The sequence below is a fragment of the Urocitellus parryii genome, chromosome 8 (assembly GCF_045843805.1).
Source record: "Urocitellus parryii isolate mUroPar1 chromosome 8, mUroPar1.hap1, whole genome shotgun sequence".
NCBI lineage: Eukaryota > Metazoa > Chordata > Mammalia > Rodentia > Sciuridae > Urocitellus > Urocitellus parryii.
In genome coordinates, this window is record NC_135538.1 from 5,027,390 (window position 1) to 5,041,085 (window position 13,696).

The 13,696-nt window shown below is 53.7% G+C and overlaps 1 protein-coding gene across 1 annotated transcript; it reads right to left on the bottom strand.

Moving 5' to 3' along the window:
- Positions 1-2,823: 2,823 nt before the first annotated feature.
- On the bottom strand, positions 2,824-13,696 carry LOC144256618 (uncharacterized). Its single transcript, XM_077801958.1, has 2 exons — positions 8,666-13,696; positions 2,824-2,860 (listed from the first exon to the last, which is right to left on the bottom strand). Exon 1 carries the CDS (start codon positions 12,560-12,562, stop codon positions 11,636-11,638), a length of 927 nt encoding a protein of 308 aa, XP_077658084.1. The 5' UTR covers positions 12,563-13,696; the 3' UTR covers positions 2,824-2,860; positions 8,666-11,635.

The window sequence follows — 13,696 nt, forward strand, 5'->3', positions numbered from 1 at the left end:
TTGACTTCTTGAGTCCCCTCACTGTGGACAAGGGTTGCTCACCTCCTGCATCACACCACACCCAGGAAGGAAGCAGGAGATGAAAAGCTACACTAGCTTCTCCACAGTCCCCAGCTGGAATTCCATTCCGGCCTCATTTGCCGGAAGTGGGTCTCCTGAAGTACCTGGACGGGCCCCATGGACGGCCCTGATTAGAACGGGAGTTCTGTTACTAAGTCACTGGGTTGAATTGTCTTCCCCTTTCTGTCCCCTGACACTCATAACCTCCTACCTCAGAATGTGACCGTATGGGAGAGAGGCTTGGCGCAGAGTAGTTAGTTAGGAGGAGGTCCTTCTGGAGTCCCGTGGGCCCCCAGTCCAACATGACTGGTGTTCCTTGAAAAGAGGGACATTTAGAGGTGATCAGGTGTGCAGAGAGCACGTTACTTCAAGGGGAAGGCCAGGATTGGGGTGATGCCGCTACAAACCAACGGATGCCAGGACTGTCGGCCACCTCCAAGAGCTGGGGCAGCGTGCAAGAGACTTTGCCTCACAGCCCCGGCAGGGCCAACCTGCCAAGCCAGGACCCTGGACTTCCAGCCTCAAGAACCATGAGACTGCCATTGTTGAAGCCACCGACCGGTCTGTGACGCTGTGGGCAGGTGGTCCCGGAAATTAACACAGATAGGACGAGGGATGTTGGGCAGATGGCCAGCCACAGCTTCAAGGGAGAAACCAGGAACCCCTGATGCATCTCCTCTGTAAGCAGGACTAAATGCATTTCTGGCGTTTGCAATGCAATCACCCTGAGAGGACAGACCTTCTGAGGAAGGAGACGGGTGTGCAGGCAGCTCCAGCACTCGACATGGTGAAGGGCTGCCCCACTGGCGCAGGGAGGGAAAGATTGTTTCTGGTGGGAAGCCGAGGCAGCTTGAAGGAGGAACTGACCTTGGAGCTGCAGGCCCTGGGTGCAGGAGGAGGAGGGGAGTGCTCAAGGGAAACCCGATGAGCCCTGGGCAGCACACAATGGGCCTGTGGGAGAAACTGCTTCACTGGGCCACTTTGGGCAGGATGGGCAGGATGGTCCCCTGTAGAACAATACATTGTAATTGTATCTGAAACAAGTGAACTGTGGGCTTCAGCTGCAATACACATGAACTCTTGTAGGAAAGACCCAAGAATTGAAAGTATTATTCTTGTAGAAAAGCACTTTTTTTTTTTTCTTTTGGTAACAGGGATTGAACCCAGGGGCACTTAACCACTGAACCACATCCCCAGACCTTTTTATTTTTTAATTTTAAGACAGCATCTTGCTAAGTTGCTTAGGGCCTCACTAAGTTACTGAGGCTGGCCTTGAACTTGCAATCTTCCAGTCTCAGCCTCCTGAGCTGCTGGGATTACAGGCTCTCACCACCGCACCCAGCAGTAATTTTGTTTTTGATCTAGTTCTCCTTTCCATAACTTTTGGAAAAATGATTTTTACTTTTCTGACCTTTTCTCACATCAAAACATCTCTCAGGGCCTTGTAATGTAACATCTCTGTCACGTCAACACTGACATGAAACTGGTTCTCAAAAGTAACTTTGAAGGTTTCTTTGCTGTATTAATCTGGTTGTTTTGTTGATGTTTTGTTACTATAACAAGCTACCTGAGGCTGTATACTTTATTAAGAGAAGAGGTTTATTTTGGCTTACACCGTGGAGTCTGGAACACGACGGTGAAAGGGTTGCATCTGGCCTTATTTCTGGCGGAGTCCTGAGGGAACGCAGAGCATCCTATGGCAGGAGACAGGGAGTGCACGTGGGTCTATGTGTCTGGACTTTCTCCCGCTTCCTATAAAGCCCTGAGGATTCAATTATGGGGCTCCACCCTGATGATCTCATCTAAACCTAGTCATCTCCCAAGACCCTGCCTCTGAACACCATCCACCAAGTTTTCATCCTTTTAAAACCCCTCAGTGGAGATTAAATTTCAATACAGGAACCCTGGGAACACACTCAAGCCATATCCACACCTGAGCACGTGCCATGCCCTTTCCCAAAATATTCTGCAGAGATGCCTGGGAGGCATAACCGCGTCTCCTACCTAGGCTTGCCAGAGGAGAACGAGGCTCCGGGATGTGGCTGGCAGGCGCCAGCTCCAGGTGCCAGCTCAGGACACCCGTGCACCCTGGTCCGCTTTCCCAGCTTCCTGCTGCACCTCCGCAGGTGGGAGCTCAGCCCTCAGCCCTGCACTGGGGCATCAAGTGGACCAGAGCCTATGCTGGCTCTGGCCAGGACTGTCCCCCACAACGGTTACCACATCGGCAGCAGATGTGCTGCAGGAGGACCTGGCGCTGTGCAGAGGGACGTGGGGCGTGGCCATTAAGTAGGGTGCCCTTACTCCCCAAAGTCTGTTGAGGGACACGAGATACTCTTCCCCTCCTGGGTGCTAGTTTCCTGTGGCCTTGTTACCAATTGCCACCAACTTGGTGGCTTAGGCCAACTCACTTATTCACTCTAGTTCTGGAGGTCAGAACTCTGAGGTGGGTCCTGAGGCCTGGCTGTCCGCAGGGCTGCGTGCCCAGGGGGGCTCCAGGAGAGAGCCTTGTGGATCCCCCAGCTTTTGGAGGTGGCCGGCATTCTTTGACCTGTGGCCCCTTCCTTCATCTTCAGACGCGAGGCTCCAACCTCTGCTCCTCTGGCTGCGAGCCGTGACGCTGATCTTCTGGCCTCTCTCCTGTAAAGTCCTTGAGATCGGCTGGGCCTACCTGGGTGACCAGGGTGGTCTTTCATCTGGGTCATGTCAGCAGGAGCCGTTGCCATTTGAGGTGACGTGGTGATCAGAAGTGGACATCTGTGGGGGCCATTGATCTGCCCACCACACTTTGCAAAAACTGTTCCTTTTGGACAAATAAGTTTTTGAAATGTTTAGTTAAATAGTTTTCTTTATCACATTTTAGAGTTTTTTTTTTTCCCCCTAAGATGGGCACTGGGGATTTTATCCAGGGGCACTTTACACTGAGCTACATCCCTGGTTATTTTTCATTTTGATACAGCGTCTCACTAAGTTGCCTAGGGCCTCATGCTTGTAATCCTCCTGTCTCAGCCTCCTGAATCACGGGAATTACAGTCGTGTGCCACTGTGCCTGGCCTTTTTAGAGTGTGGTAATGTATGTTGCAGAATCCAAGGCAGAGCTGGAGTGTGTCGGGTTTCCCAATCCTGGATCCCAGGGAGCCCTTCCCCCACCCCCTTGAAATCAGTTAACATTTCAGAATAAGATGGGGGCTCACCCTCAGGGAGACAAGGCCTGAAGGGCAGGTTCACTTCTCACCAAGGTTTAAACAGACCAGAGTCCCGTGGCTCTTACCTTTAGCACAGGGCCTCACATGTTGCCTAAACTGAGCCCTGGGGAGGAGGGATCCTTCATTTAGGATCTGAAATGTCACCTCTGAGGTTTCTGACTAGGATTCAAACTCAACTCCAGCCTCAAAGGCAGAAGGGAATTCAGTCCTCACTTACTCATCCACCGTCTCACTTAATAAGTGTCTACAGGCAACATTGTGCCCGAAATTCCACGGCTACGTTGTCCCTGCCCACGTGCACCAACCCGAGCTCCTGAGCCAGCCCCCTTTGCCGCGGCCACAGTAACACTCCAGTGGGAGCACCAACAGCTGTCTCCCGAAAATATCCAGAGAACTTTCCTTGACTATATGTATTCTCAGGAAGGCAGGGCCATAGGCAGGAGGGTGGGGCCCAGGCAGTCCTGTGAGTCACCAGGCAAGTGCTGCCTGGGTATTTTGGGCTCGGGGGTTGGGTGGCGGGGGTGGGGTGGGCATGTGTTCATGGTTGGGTTAATTTATAGGATTTATCCAAGTTAATGGCAGTGCTGCGAGGCAACTCCATGGAGCCTGGCGGTGGAATGAGCCTGTAACCACTCCATTAAGCTCCTCTCTGGACACGGCGCCATCCCTTCCCGCGTGTGTTTCTAATGCCAACACACATTTTTCCAAGTTGCCCTATTGTCCCCTTCCCCTCCCCCAGCCCTGTCCCCTCCTGTGGTCTCTGCAAAGGGAACCCCTGGATGAGGCGGGCGCCGGGCCCATCTGCTGTACCACGCATTGCCCAGCGCGTCTCAGCCCCATTTAAAAGCTCCAGTTAAGGATTCAGATTCGGGAGCATTCCATTAGAGACCACATTAATGGGCCCTCAGAGAAAATCTCTCACAAAGCTTTTGAGCTCATAACCACTTGTCTGTGTTATGAGCTTCCAGCGTGTTAACATTCATAACGTAAAAATATTCTGAGCGCCGGCGCCGCAGCCTTCCAGGTCTACCCTGGCAGCTGCTCTTGGGTGCTGGCGGGCAGCAGGCACCGAGTGGTGGGCTCCTGGCACTCGAGGCCACGTGGGCATGGCCTCCTTCCTGTCACTGTGCTCTCGGTTGGACTTTGTGTGCTCTTTGGGGTTGGCATCTGTGCAGACGGTTTGGAGGACAACGGAGCAGCCTGCCTGGGGATCCGAGCTCTGGTCACTGTCCAGCCAGGAGGCCCTGGGGGGCCTGACAGCCGAGGGGGCCGAGTTCAAATCCCCAGCCACACGTTGTGAAAGTCCCCTGCGGGGTCAGCTCACCTGCAAACCTTTCAGGGCATTTCTGAAGTGGAGGGGCACCCTCTGCTCCTACTTCATTGATCAGTGTCCCCAGAAAAGGAAACGGGGTGAGCCTACCTCCCAGGTGTTGGCTTTTTCTTTCTGCCTGCCTCCTGACCTCAGCCCTTATTATTTAAAAAAAATTTAAATTGGTTTTAATTAGTTATACACGACAATAGGATGTGCTTTTATACGTCATCTATAACGGAGTATAACTTCTCATTCTTCTGGTTGTACATGATGTGGAATCACCTGCTCATGTAAGAACAAACATGGGCCCAAATCTTATTATTTTTTTAATGTTAGCCATCTCTTTGTGCGTTTGTTCTCACTAGTTCAGCTCTTATTTTCAGGGATGTTTTGATGGGATGTGTTAATGCACTGCTGAGACCCAAGCACGGGACCATGGAGCCCTGGAACTCATTCCTGGTGTCTTCCCTGGCCTCGGGGTGTGACCAGAGGAGGCCTGAGCTGAGCCACAGGACTGATGGAGACTGCAGAGGGCCCGTGCCCGACTCCATGACCCAGCAGCCTGCACAGGCCTGTCCCCTCTGGTCCTCCCTGGTGGCCACAGCTTCCAGACCCACCCTGCCCGCCCCCGCCCACTCCTGTTCTGTGGAGGCGACCAGGTAACACCAGATTCATTCCCAGAATCCCAAAGGGTCCCCGCCATTGCCACACTCCTCTCCTTTCCATCCTCTGGGCTGCCAAGGGGCTTCTCTCCTCAGGGCAAGCAGGGTGCTCTTGCTGCCTACAGTTAGGGGTGAGCTTGGTTTTCCATCTCTGTGCCTTTGAAGCAGAAGTGGTACTGGCCAGATCCTGGCTGCAGTGACACCAGGGAAGGGAGACAGCTGGGCTCCCTGTGGCTCCCGTTAATGGTCAAGGGCAAGGAGAGGAAGAGACCCTTCCTTTTTAGAAAGAACCCAACCAAGCAGCAGGACATGTGCGTGGGACACAGACGCGGCATCTCTGCTGTGGCAGCCTTGGAGGGTGGCCCAAGGAGCACCCCATCTTCCTCCCGGAAGCCCCTTGTTCCTCCCCCACCTGACTCAGCTTCCAAGTGAGGCCACGCTCTTCGTGGCTGCCCCCGGGGACTGCAGAATGGTCCTTCCCAGCTCCGGTTCCCCTCCCGAGGGCCCAGGACTTGTCGGATCTGTGTGGCGGCTGAAGCTGTCTTTGCCCAACCCTGTTGCTCCTGTCTTCTTGCACAGGCCTGTCCCCTGATAAACCTTGTGCCTCCCACTCTGCGCCAGCAGCTGCTTCCAGAGGGACCGACAGAGGGGCACAGCTGAGAATGGGTTTGGAAACCGTAGCCGACCAGTTATTTCTCAACCCCCAATGCACTGCAGGTTATGAGCTCTCTGCGTTCTTGTGAAATTCTAGGGGCTGGAGGGGGCTGCGGAGACTGGAGGGGAGGAGGGGGCTGGAGCGACGGGTCTGCAGAGGTGTGGCTGAGGTCCTGGAGGTTGGAGGGGATGGGTGGGTGCCAGACTGCTCATGGTGAGCTAAAAAGCCAAACCCGAGGAAAGCTTTGTGTTTTCCCAGACATGCAGTGTGGGGTTGGGGGTCTGGATGTGCACAGGGGTCTTTTATGTCACAGTCTGGCTTTGGAGAGTAAGTCCACCTTCTGCCAAGTTGCTTCAGGGGATCAGCTCTGGAAGTGTCCAGGGGCCAAGGCATGGAAGGCAGGTCCCTGGAGGGGCTGGGTTTGGGTGGGTCCAGGGGCCTGCAGGAGGCTTTGTGCCAAGGACCAGATTTAATTTTAACTTTCAGATGTTTTCTTCTGTGTCTGATAAATAGAAGGTAATTTATAAAGAAGAGCCAAGAATTTCTTTCCTACAGCAAAACAATAGCCTCACAGGTAGGTATTTATGGGTGTCGCTCTGCAATTTGTGTAGTTCCTGGTGGTTCTCAAGGGAGGTGCTTCAAAGATGTGCTAGAAGATTTGGTGCTTAAAAGATCTATTAAAGATTTTTGTAGAAAGTAAACTTCTGAAAGAGGCATTTAAACATATTCATTCAATGAATAATTGCTTTATCCATTGTCTGCATTTGAATTTGGTGAGGCATATTTTTAAAAATGGGATAGAGGTGTAATTTTAGGAGAGATGACCGATTCCAAAATATCCCAGGTACGATGTCCTCCAACTATAAATAGTTTCCAAATGTTGTGTTTGTGAGCACTCCCAGTTTCCCCTCGAGCCACAGCCTTTCATGCCAAGAGCCTGTCCCTGCAGGATTTCAGCTGAACCCTAGGAGGGACCAAGAGGAAAGCATCGCGCAGTTCAGGCGGTGCTGACTTGGCCTTGCGGCCATCTGGAGGACTGCAGGAAGACTCCCACCCTCCTCCAGCACTGAGGCCTGGGCTCTGCCTTCCTCCCATCTCCCACCCGTCTTGCTGCAAGGTGGCCAGGACGAGGACCTGCCATTTGGAGTGGGAGTAATGGTCAGGGCAGCTCAGGTGGGAATGGGAGAGACATGGGCCTACAGATCCGGACAAGGGGTGGCAGAGAGATTTCATTTTTGCTTCAACTCTTGTGATGGCTGATGCTGCCCAGGTCACTGTTTCAAGGGCACCTCAGAGGAATTAGCAGCTTCTAACACTTCCGCTCCTCAGTGGTGGTGCTGGTAAAGAGCCTGGGAACACACACATTTTGGATTTGCCAGCCCGTCCCGACCCCTGTCTGCCCAGTAGCCCCAGCGTTGGGGGCCCTGTCTGGATCCAGCTCTCTGACCTGCCCTCCAGCCTGCTGTGCTGAGAAGCATCTTCCGGGCCATCCCTGGGTGCACTTCTCCACCCTGCAGGAGTCAGCAGCTGCCAGGAGGGCCTCCCTGGGGGCTGAGGGAGGCGGGGAGAGGAGACCGGCCAGACTGGAGGACTTGAGGGTTTCCTGGGAGAAGTCTTGGCCTCTGTGTCAGCAGCTGAGCAAACGTATCCTGAGTGGTTTTAGGGGCCCACCTGCCTCCTGCCCAGTCCCCCTCCTGATGCTGGGGGGCTCTGTCATTTGTCCCATTCACTAAGTGAGAGTGGTACCAGTTCTTCCCTGTCACCGCACACTGTTTTTGAATGGACTGAGGAGGAATGGATGGAGACGGGAGCCCATGCAGCGTGGGATGATGGGGAAGGAGGCCAAAGACAAACTTTACCTGGTTATGGGGTGGATTGTGGCCCCCAAAGGACAGTTGAAGTCCTAACCCTGGAACCTGTGGATATGACCTTAGCTGGGAATAGATCTTGCAGATGTCACCAAGTTAAGATGAAGCCATCAGAGTGAGCCCTAATCAGCATAACTGCTGTCCCCCTAAGAAGAGGAGCAGACAGAGACCAGTGGCCATGAGGGAGTTGGAGTGATATTGCCGCAGCTGGGGAGAAACTCAGGAGGCGAGGAAGGACCCTCTCTCAGAGGCTCTGGAGAGAGAAGGGCCTGCAAAAACCTTGGTTTCTGACGTCTGAACTCAAGAGAACAGCCTGTTTCCCAAGCCCCCAGCTTTGGGCATTTTGTGTCAGTGGCTTGGGAAGCCGACACCACCCTTCTCACTCATTTCCAACCTCCATCTCATCATTATTCAAAAAGCAGAGGTCATGACTCCCATAAGTTGGATGCTGGGTAAATTGCAGTAGCCACAGGGAGAAAAAAAAAAAAAAACTATAGACCAAATAAGGGAAGAAAAGGGGGGAGAATGAGAGAGAGAGAGAGAGAGAGAGAGAGAGAGAGAGAGAGAGAGAGGAACATTCACTTGAGCTCTGGGTGGGGCTGCCTGCAGGACCAGGCAGGTGGGCCAGGCTACACCACCTGGAGCTCAGCACGGTTGTGCGCCACTGGGAAGGACGGACACGGATGGCCGGGCAGACGTCAGCAGCAACAGAAGGCAAGAGAGGTGTGCGCGGGCTGCACACCCACAGGTGCATAGCTCTGGGAAGCAGGGAGCTGAGGTCAAGAGCAGCAGGAAATGAGAGCTAGTCCACCGTGTGTGCCCGGCCCCCACAGACACAGAGTGGCCATGTCTCCAGAGGCAGTGTCTGTGCGACCAGATGGATGGCTGACGGCCGCCCCTCTCACCTGCTGCACGGGGGGACCAGCTGTCAGCGTCCCTAGGGTCATCCCAGGAACCGATTCTTTGATAAGCACCTCTGATGTTAGAATTGTTCAAACCACAGCAGCAATTGTATCTTGGAATGACAGTGTCTTTGGTCACCTCAGCAGCAGGACAGCCAAGGCCACGTTACCATCACGGGGCAGGTTGAGTTGCCAGCTCTGGGGCTGCAGAATGAAGCTGAAAGGAGATCCAACTGGCGGCCTGATGTGGGCAGTGTGCCAGCATGGGGTTCCTGGGGCAAGAGTGGCCCCACTGGGGCGAGAGGGGCCAGCCGTTCCAATGACAAGGACAAAGCGAAGCCAAAGCCTGGATATCTGACGAGAGGTAAACACAGACAGACCCAGGAGCCCCGCCGGCAGAGCATCTGGGGGCTGTCCACCAATATCAGTGGTTGGAGGGAGCATGGCCCAGGGCACAGCTGCATCTTTGGAACCATGGCCTCTGACCTGTGGCACTTGGCAGCAGCCACTTAGCCTGGTATCAAGGAGAATCAACTTAGGATTCGTCTCACTTCTGTTCTTGACCAGAGTACAACTGTTTAGGGCCTCACTCTCCTTCTTCCACCAGGAAAATCATGCTGCTCAAGGAGATTTTAAGATGAAGCTGGATAGGTTGAATTATGAAAAGAATCTGTCTAAGAGCAAAACTCTCCATGTGACAAGAAGGTCTCCATTCCCTACGGGTGGCCTACTTCACATGGTGCCCAGGATACCAAACTCAGAAAATGTGACAACTAGGTATTTGCCAGTGATTATGATCGCCTAGAAACAAAAGTATAAAGCACCATGAACACACCTGGCTGCCCAGAGTCAACCCACAGTGCCATGGAGCCCTGGCACGTGGAGAACCCCAGGCTGGGAAGACGCTGCACCAACAACACCGGGCACTCTACAGCCGGATCTCGGGGGAAGACCACCAGACAGGTCTCACGCTTTCAGCCCGTGACGTTGGTGCAGCCTCTGTTCCCTCCACTACGACGTGGGAATATCAAGAGTTCCCTACAGGACCGTTGTAGTGAGTCACTCAGCACAACAAATGGCCGATAAATAGCCATGCGGAAAAGTGGCGTATTGTAATAGATGACAGAGATTCAACGGAAAAAATCCATAAGAGGCTCCAACGATCTCCAGGCCCACAAAAGCACCTAGAGGATGAGGAGGAGCAGAGGTGGCAGTCCACAGAAGTGGCAGTAGAAGAGAATAAGTGGATTCAGCAGGTATGAGGGGAAGAAAGCCTGGTGGGCACACTTGTGATGAGGTGCAAAGTGGGTGAATAGCAAGTGCCGTTTAGTAAGAGCATGGAACTCCGACAGCGGGGAAATGATCCCGACCCGACGCTGCTTCCCACCGCTGACCCAGGAGGTGCAGGGTTCTGATGGAAGGGCAAACTGCCTCCTTTTGGAGGAGAACTTGGTCCTTATCATCAGGAGCCACAAGGTGCTACACTTTGACTCCACAATTTTGTTCCCAGGAATGAAATAATTCAAATCAAGGAAAGCTATACCTATAAGGAGACATGGGAACAGGGCTAGGAGAAGAATATTAACACCCAACTGTACATGAATGGTTAGTTCAGGTGACATATGACATGATGATTAAAAATGATAGGGCACAGAGTACATGCAGAACAATGTTAAGTAGAATAGAACACATTGAAATGATTAACTGAAGATATTTTTAAAATAGCAAGCATACATGGGTAAGGGTGAGACAGAACTATGATCAATGCAATTGATTTTATATAGGTAAAATAATTTTTGTATAATGGTGTATTATTTTATTAATAGATATATTAAAATAACATAGCAAATTATCCAAATTTCTCCACATTACCTGTTATGAATCTGTAACTCCTCCTGATCCATTTCCTATCAAGCCATAGGAACATAAAATCCAATTTAGGGACTGATGAAGACACAGACCAGGTATGTCCTCCATCATCCTGACTCAGTGTGGAGGTATCAGGTGACTATGTGTGTTGGACTCTTTAAAGAATTCTTTATTCGCTCAAGATTCACACGGGGTTCCCTGAAACTCTCTTTAACATCATTACAAGAACTCTAATCTTTGAACCTGCTAGATCATTCTTCGTCATACCTATGTCTCAAAACAGGTTCCAAATTCACTAGAGTTTTCCAAGAAAAGGAAAAGTTAACTGGGAAAGTACCACATTAAGAAGAGAATATTATACACGATGGGTCTAGCCAAACGGGGGCTTTGGGGTATTCATCTGACTTGTGGCTTTTGAGGAATCCTCTGTTTCATAAAGGACAGAACTGTTTTCAGAGCTGCAATCCGCCTCTACTTCGCATGTGAAGAGAAGCTATTTCTGTTCCCGGGTTCTGGTTACACATCCACAGCCTGGGAGCTTTGTTCTCAGAATTCACGCTGTCATCAAAAGGACTCAATACAAACACAGCCCTGGGCTGGCCAGTGGCTTTGCTCTGACCACAGCTGCAGCCTCCTGTCATGTGAAAAGCTCTGGGTTTTTTTCTGGGTGTGGAATGTGTTTTTCCTGCCTTTCCTTCTCCTGGAATCTTGTCCCTCTTTCCACTCAACCCGGTTTTCCCACATCTCCCTTGCCTGCGGGCTCCTCCACCTGACTGCATGGCGGGGTGGGCTGGCCCTTGTTGCTTGCACGCTTAGAGAAGGCAACTTCCGTGGGGCCAGCTTCTGTGAAAGGGACTGGCACCTGCGTCATGCCCCTAAACAGGAGGCATGCCTCTCCGCGAGTGTGGCTGATGGTGCTCACGGCATTCGGCCCCTAGGCCCTCTGTGAGCTTCAAAGGTGGTGCATGGAGAAACTGTGTGTGCGTGATGGTGGGGTATCCGTGAATCCCCCGGAACGGCAGGCTAAGTCTGTGTGTGGTGTTGTCCACCCACGGTGGTGCCTTTCCATGGCTCCTTTAGTCCCCATGGCTCAAGTAGCAGACCCTAGGTACGAGGGCAAATTGCTGTCGCGAATGCATTGATGCCCTCCGTGTCTCCAGTGGACACTTCACTAGTAACCAAAGTAGTTCTCAGCGAAATGTGATGCAGCTTCAGAATCCTTCTCAACACCACAAGTCGACCAGAGTCGGCCTGCGAGCACAAGTCTGTGTGCTCCACACGCTCTTGCTGAAGAGGTCTATCCACGAGTCCCCTCCAAGGAGTCCGCTCATACTGACAAACCTGTGGAGGTCTCCTCTCCAAGTGGAGCGATTGTTTCAGCCCTGGCTGCTCACCTTGCTGTTGGGTAGGATCCCACCTGAAGTTTGCCTGGGACCTGGGGGAAGGAGGTTTCCAGTTAAAGAGGGTGACGAGGGAAAGGAGTCCTCTTCCTCGCATCATCTCCCTCCACGTACCCCTAGAGCGTCTGCAGCCTCCCAGGACCACAGGCCAGAGTGGGTGGGGCCTGAAGACTGGAGTCGGAAGGGCGGGAGACCCCCCATCACCCCATGCGCTGACTCCAGTTCCGCAAGATGGAGAGTGAGTGACTGAAGCCTGGAGGATCTCTGGACAGGCCTCTGCATCATCCGGAACCTGTGGGACCTGTCTAGAGGAGTCGCCTGCTGCCTGTGTTGTTCCCACCCTGGACCCCACTGCACAGTGCTCCGGGGAGAGGACACCAGGGGGTCGGATGTCAGGCGGGGGGCATGGAGTGTCAGGCCAGCGGAGGACCCCGACGCTGCTTGCTGGGTACAGACTCCCGAACAGAGAGATGGAAGTGGGTCTCACTTCTCTTGAGAAAGGCCTGGCTCCCTCCTGACCTCCGTCCCAAAGCTGTCTTCTGAGTGGGGGGCGTGTGTCCCCTGGACTCAGGCCTACCTGCTTCTCCGAGGCCGCCCACCACGGCCAGATGGAGCCGCGGCCTCTGGCCATCCGCTGTCTCCCGAGTTGGGTAGCAAGACCCCACCCAAGGAGGAGCGTCAGCTTCTCCAGACGGTGGCCAGGACTCTGACGTGCCCCCCTGCCAGATCCCCACCCCTGTGGAAGAGCACACTTGTGTTGAGGTGCTTTTGTTCATGCTTGTGACTCAGTCGTGCACTGGCGACGGCTCCAGGCCCCTGTGGGTCCTGTGAGGTGGCCCTTTAGTTTCAGCCACACCTGGGATTCTGTTTACCTGCAGGATGGGCACAGAGCACACCATGCTAACTCCCAGGGGAGAGTGGGGGGTGCCTGGGGAAAAGGGAGCAGGGGCACCCCAGGGGAGGACAGTGGCCTATGCGAGGTGACCCAGAGCCTCGTTTACCTGGAGGTGCTATTCCTACCCTGAGGGTGGCCCGGCACAGAAGGGCTTGGAGCAGGCGAACACACAGAAGGAAATAAGATGTTGGGAAGGTTCCTCCTCTACAGCAGGCCAGTGGGGACAAGAGGGGCCCAGGACAGACGGGTCTTCGTGGCGGGTGTGGGGCTTGGCTGGAGGGTGCCGGCTCTCGGCAGGGGGCTCCCAGGAGGAGTCTCCTCTACCCCTCCTCCCCCTCTTTCCTTCCTTCCTCTTTCTACCCTCCCTGCCTTGCCACCCCCTTCCCAGGTAGACGGATGTCCCAGGTGTGACCGAGGGCACTGCCATCTGGGAGCTCTGGATGTGGGTGGCCCAAGGAAGGTGTGCTTCCTCCGTGGTCCCACGGGGAGACCGCGAGCCTCTCTCCAGGGTGGCTGAGAGCCCTGATCAGAGGCTGTGTGGGAGAGTCACCTGACTGGCGGCTTGAAGTGAAGCAGATGGTGCCGTTGGCTCAGCTGAGGTGGCCAGAGGACACCACCTCCCTCCCGGCCTTTCTTTTGGGAAAGGAAGTCTTTGGAAGTTGGTAGCAACTGAATAAATCTTGTCCCTTTGATAAGCAGGGTCCCTGTTCGGCTCCTGTGTGGAGAGAGCGCCACACTTCCTCCGATTGTCTCGCGGATGGAGTTTCAGTGTGTGCGACAGGATAACCTGGCTGGGGAGCCCGGGAGGAAGTGCAGGCGGCCCGGCCAACAGCTGCCCTCCAGCCACAGCGCAGGCCGCTGGCCGGTTAT

What these genes read in the sequence shown, in the direction of transcription:
- LOC144256618 (XM_077801958.1), bottom strand. Translation starts at nt 12,562, where the DNA reads ATGGCCAGAGGCCGCGGCTCCATCTGGCCGTGGTGGGCGGCCTCGGAG.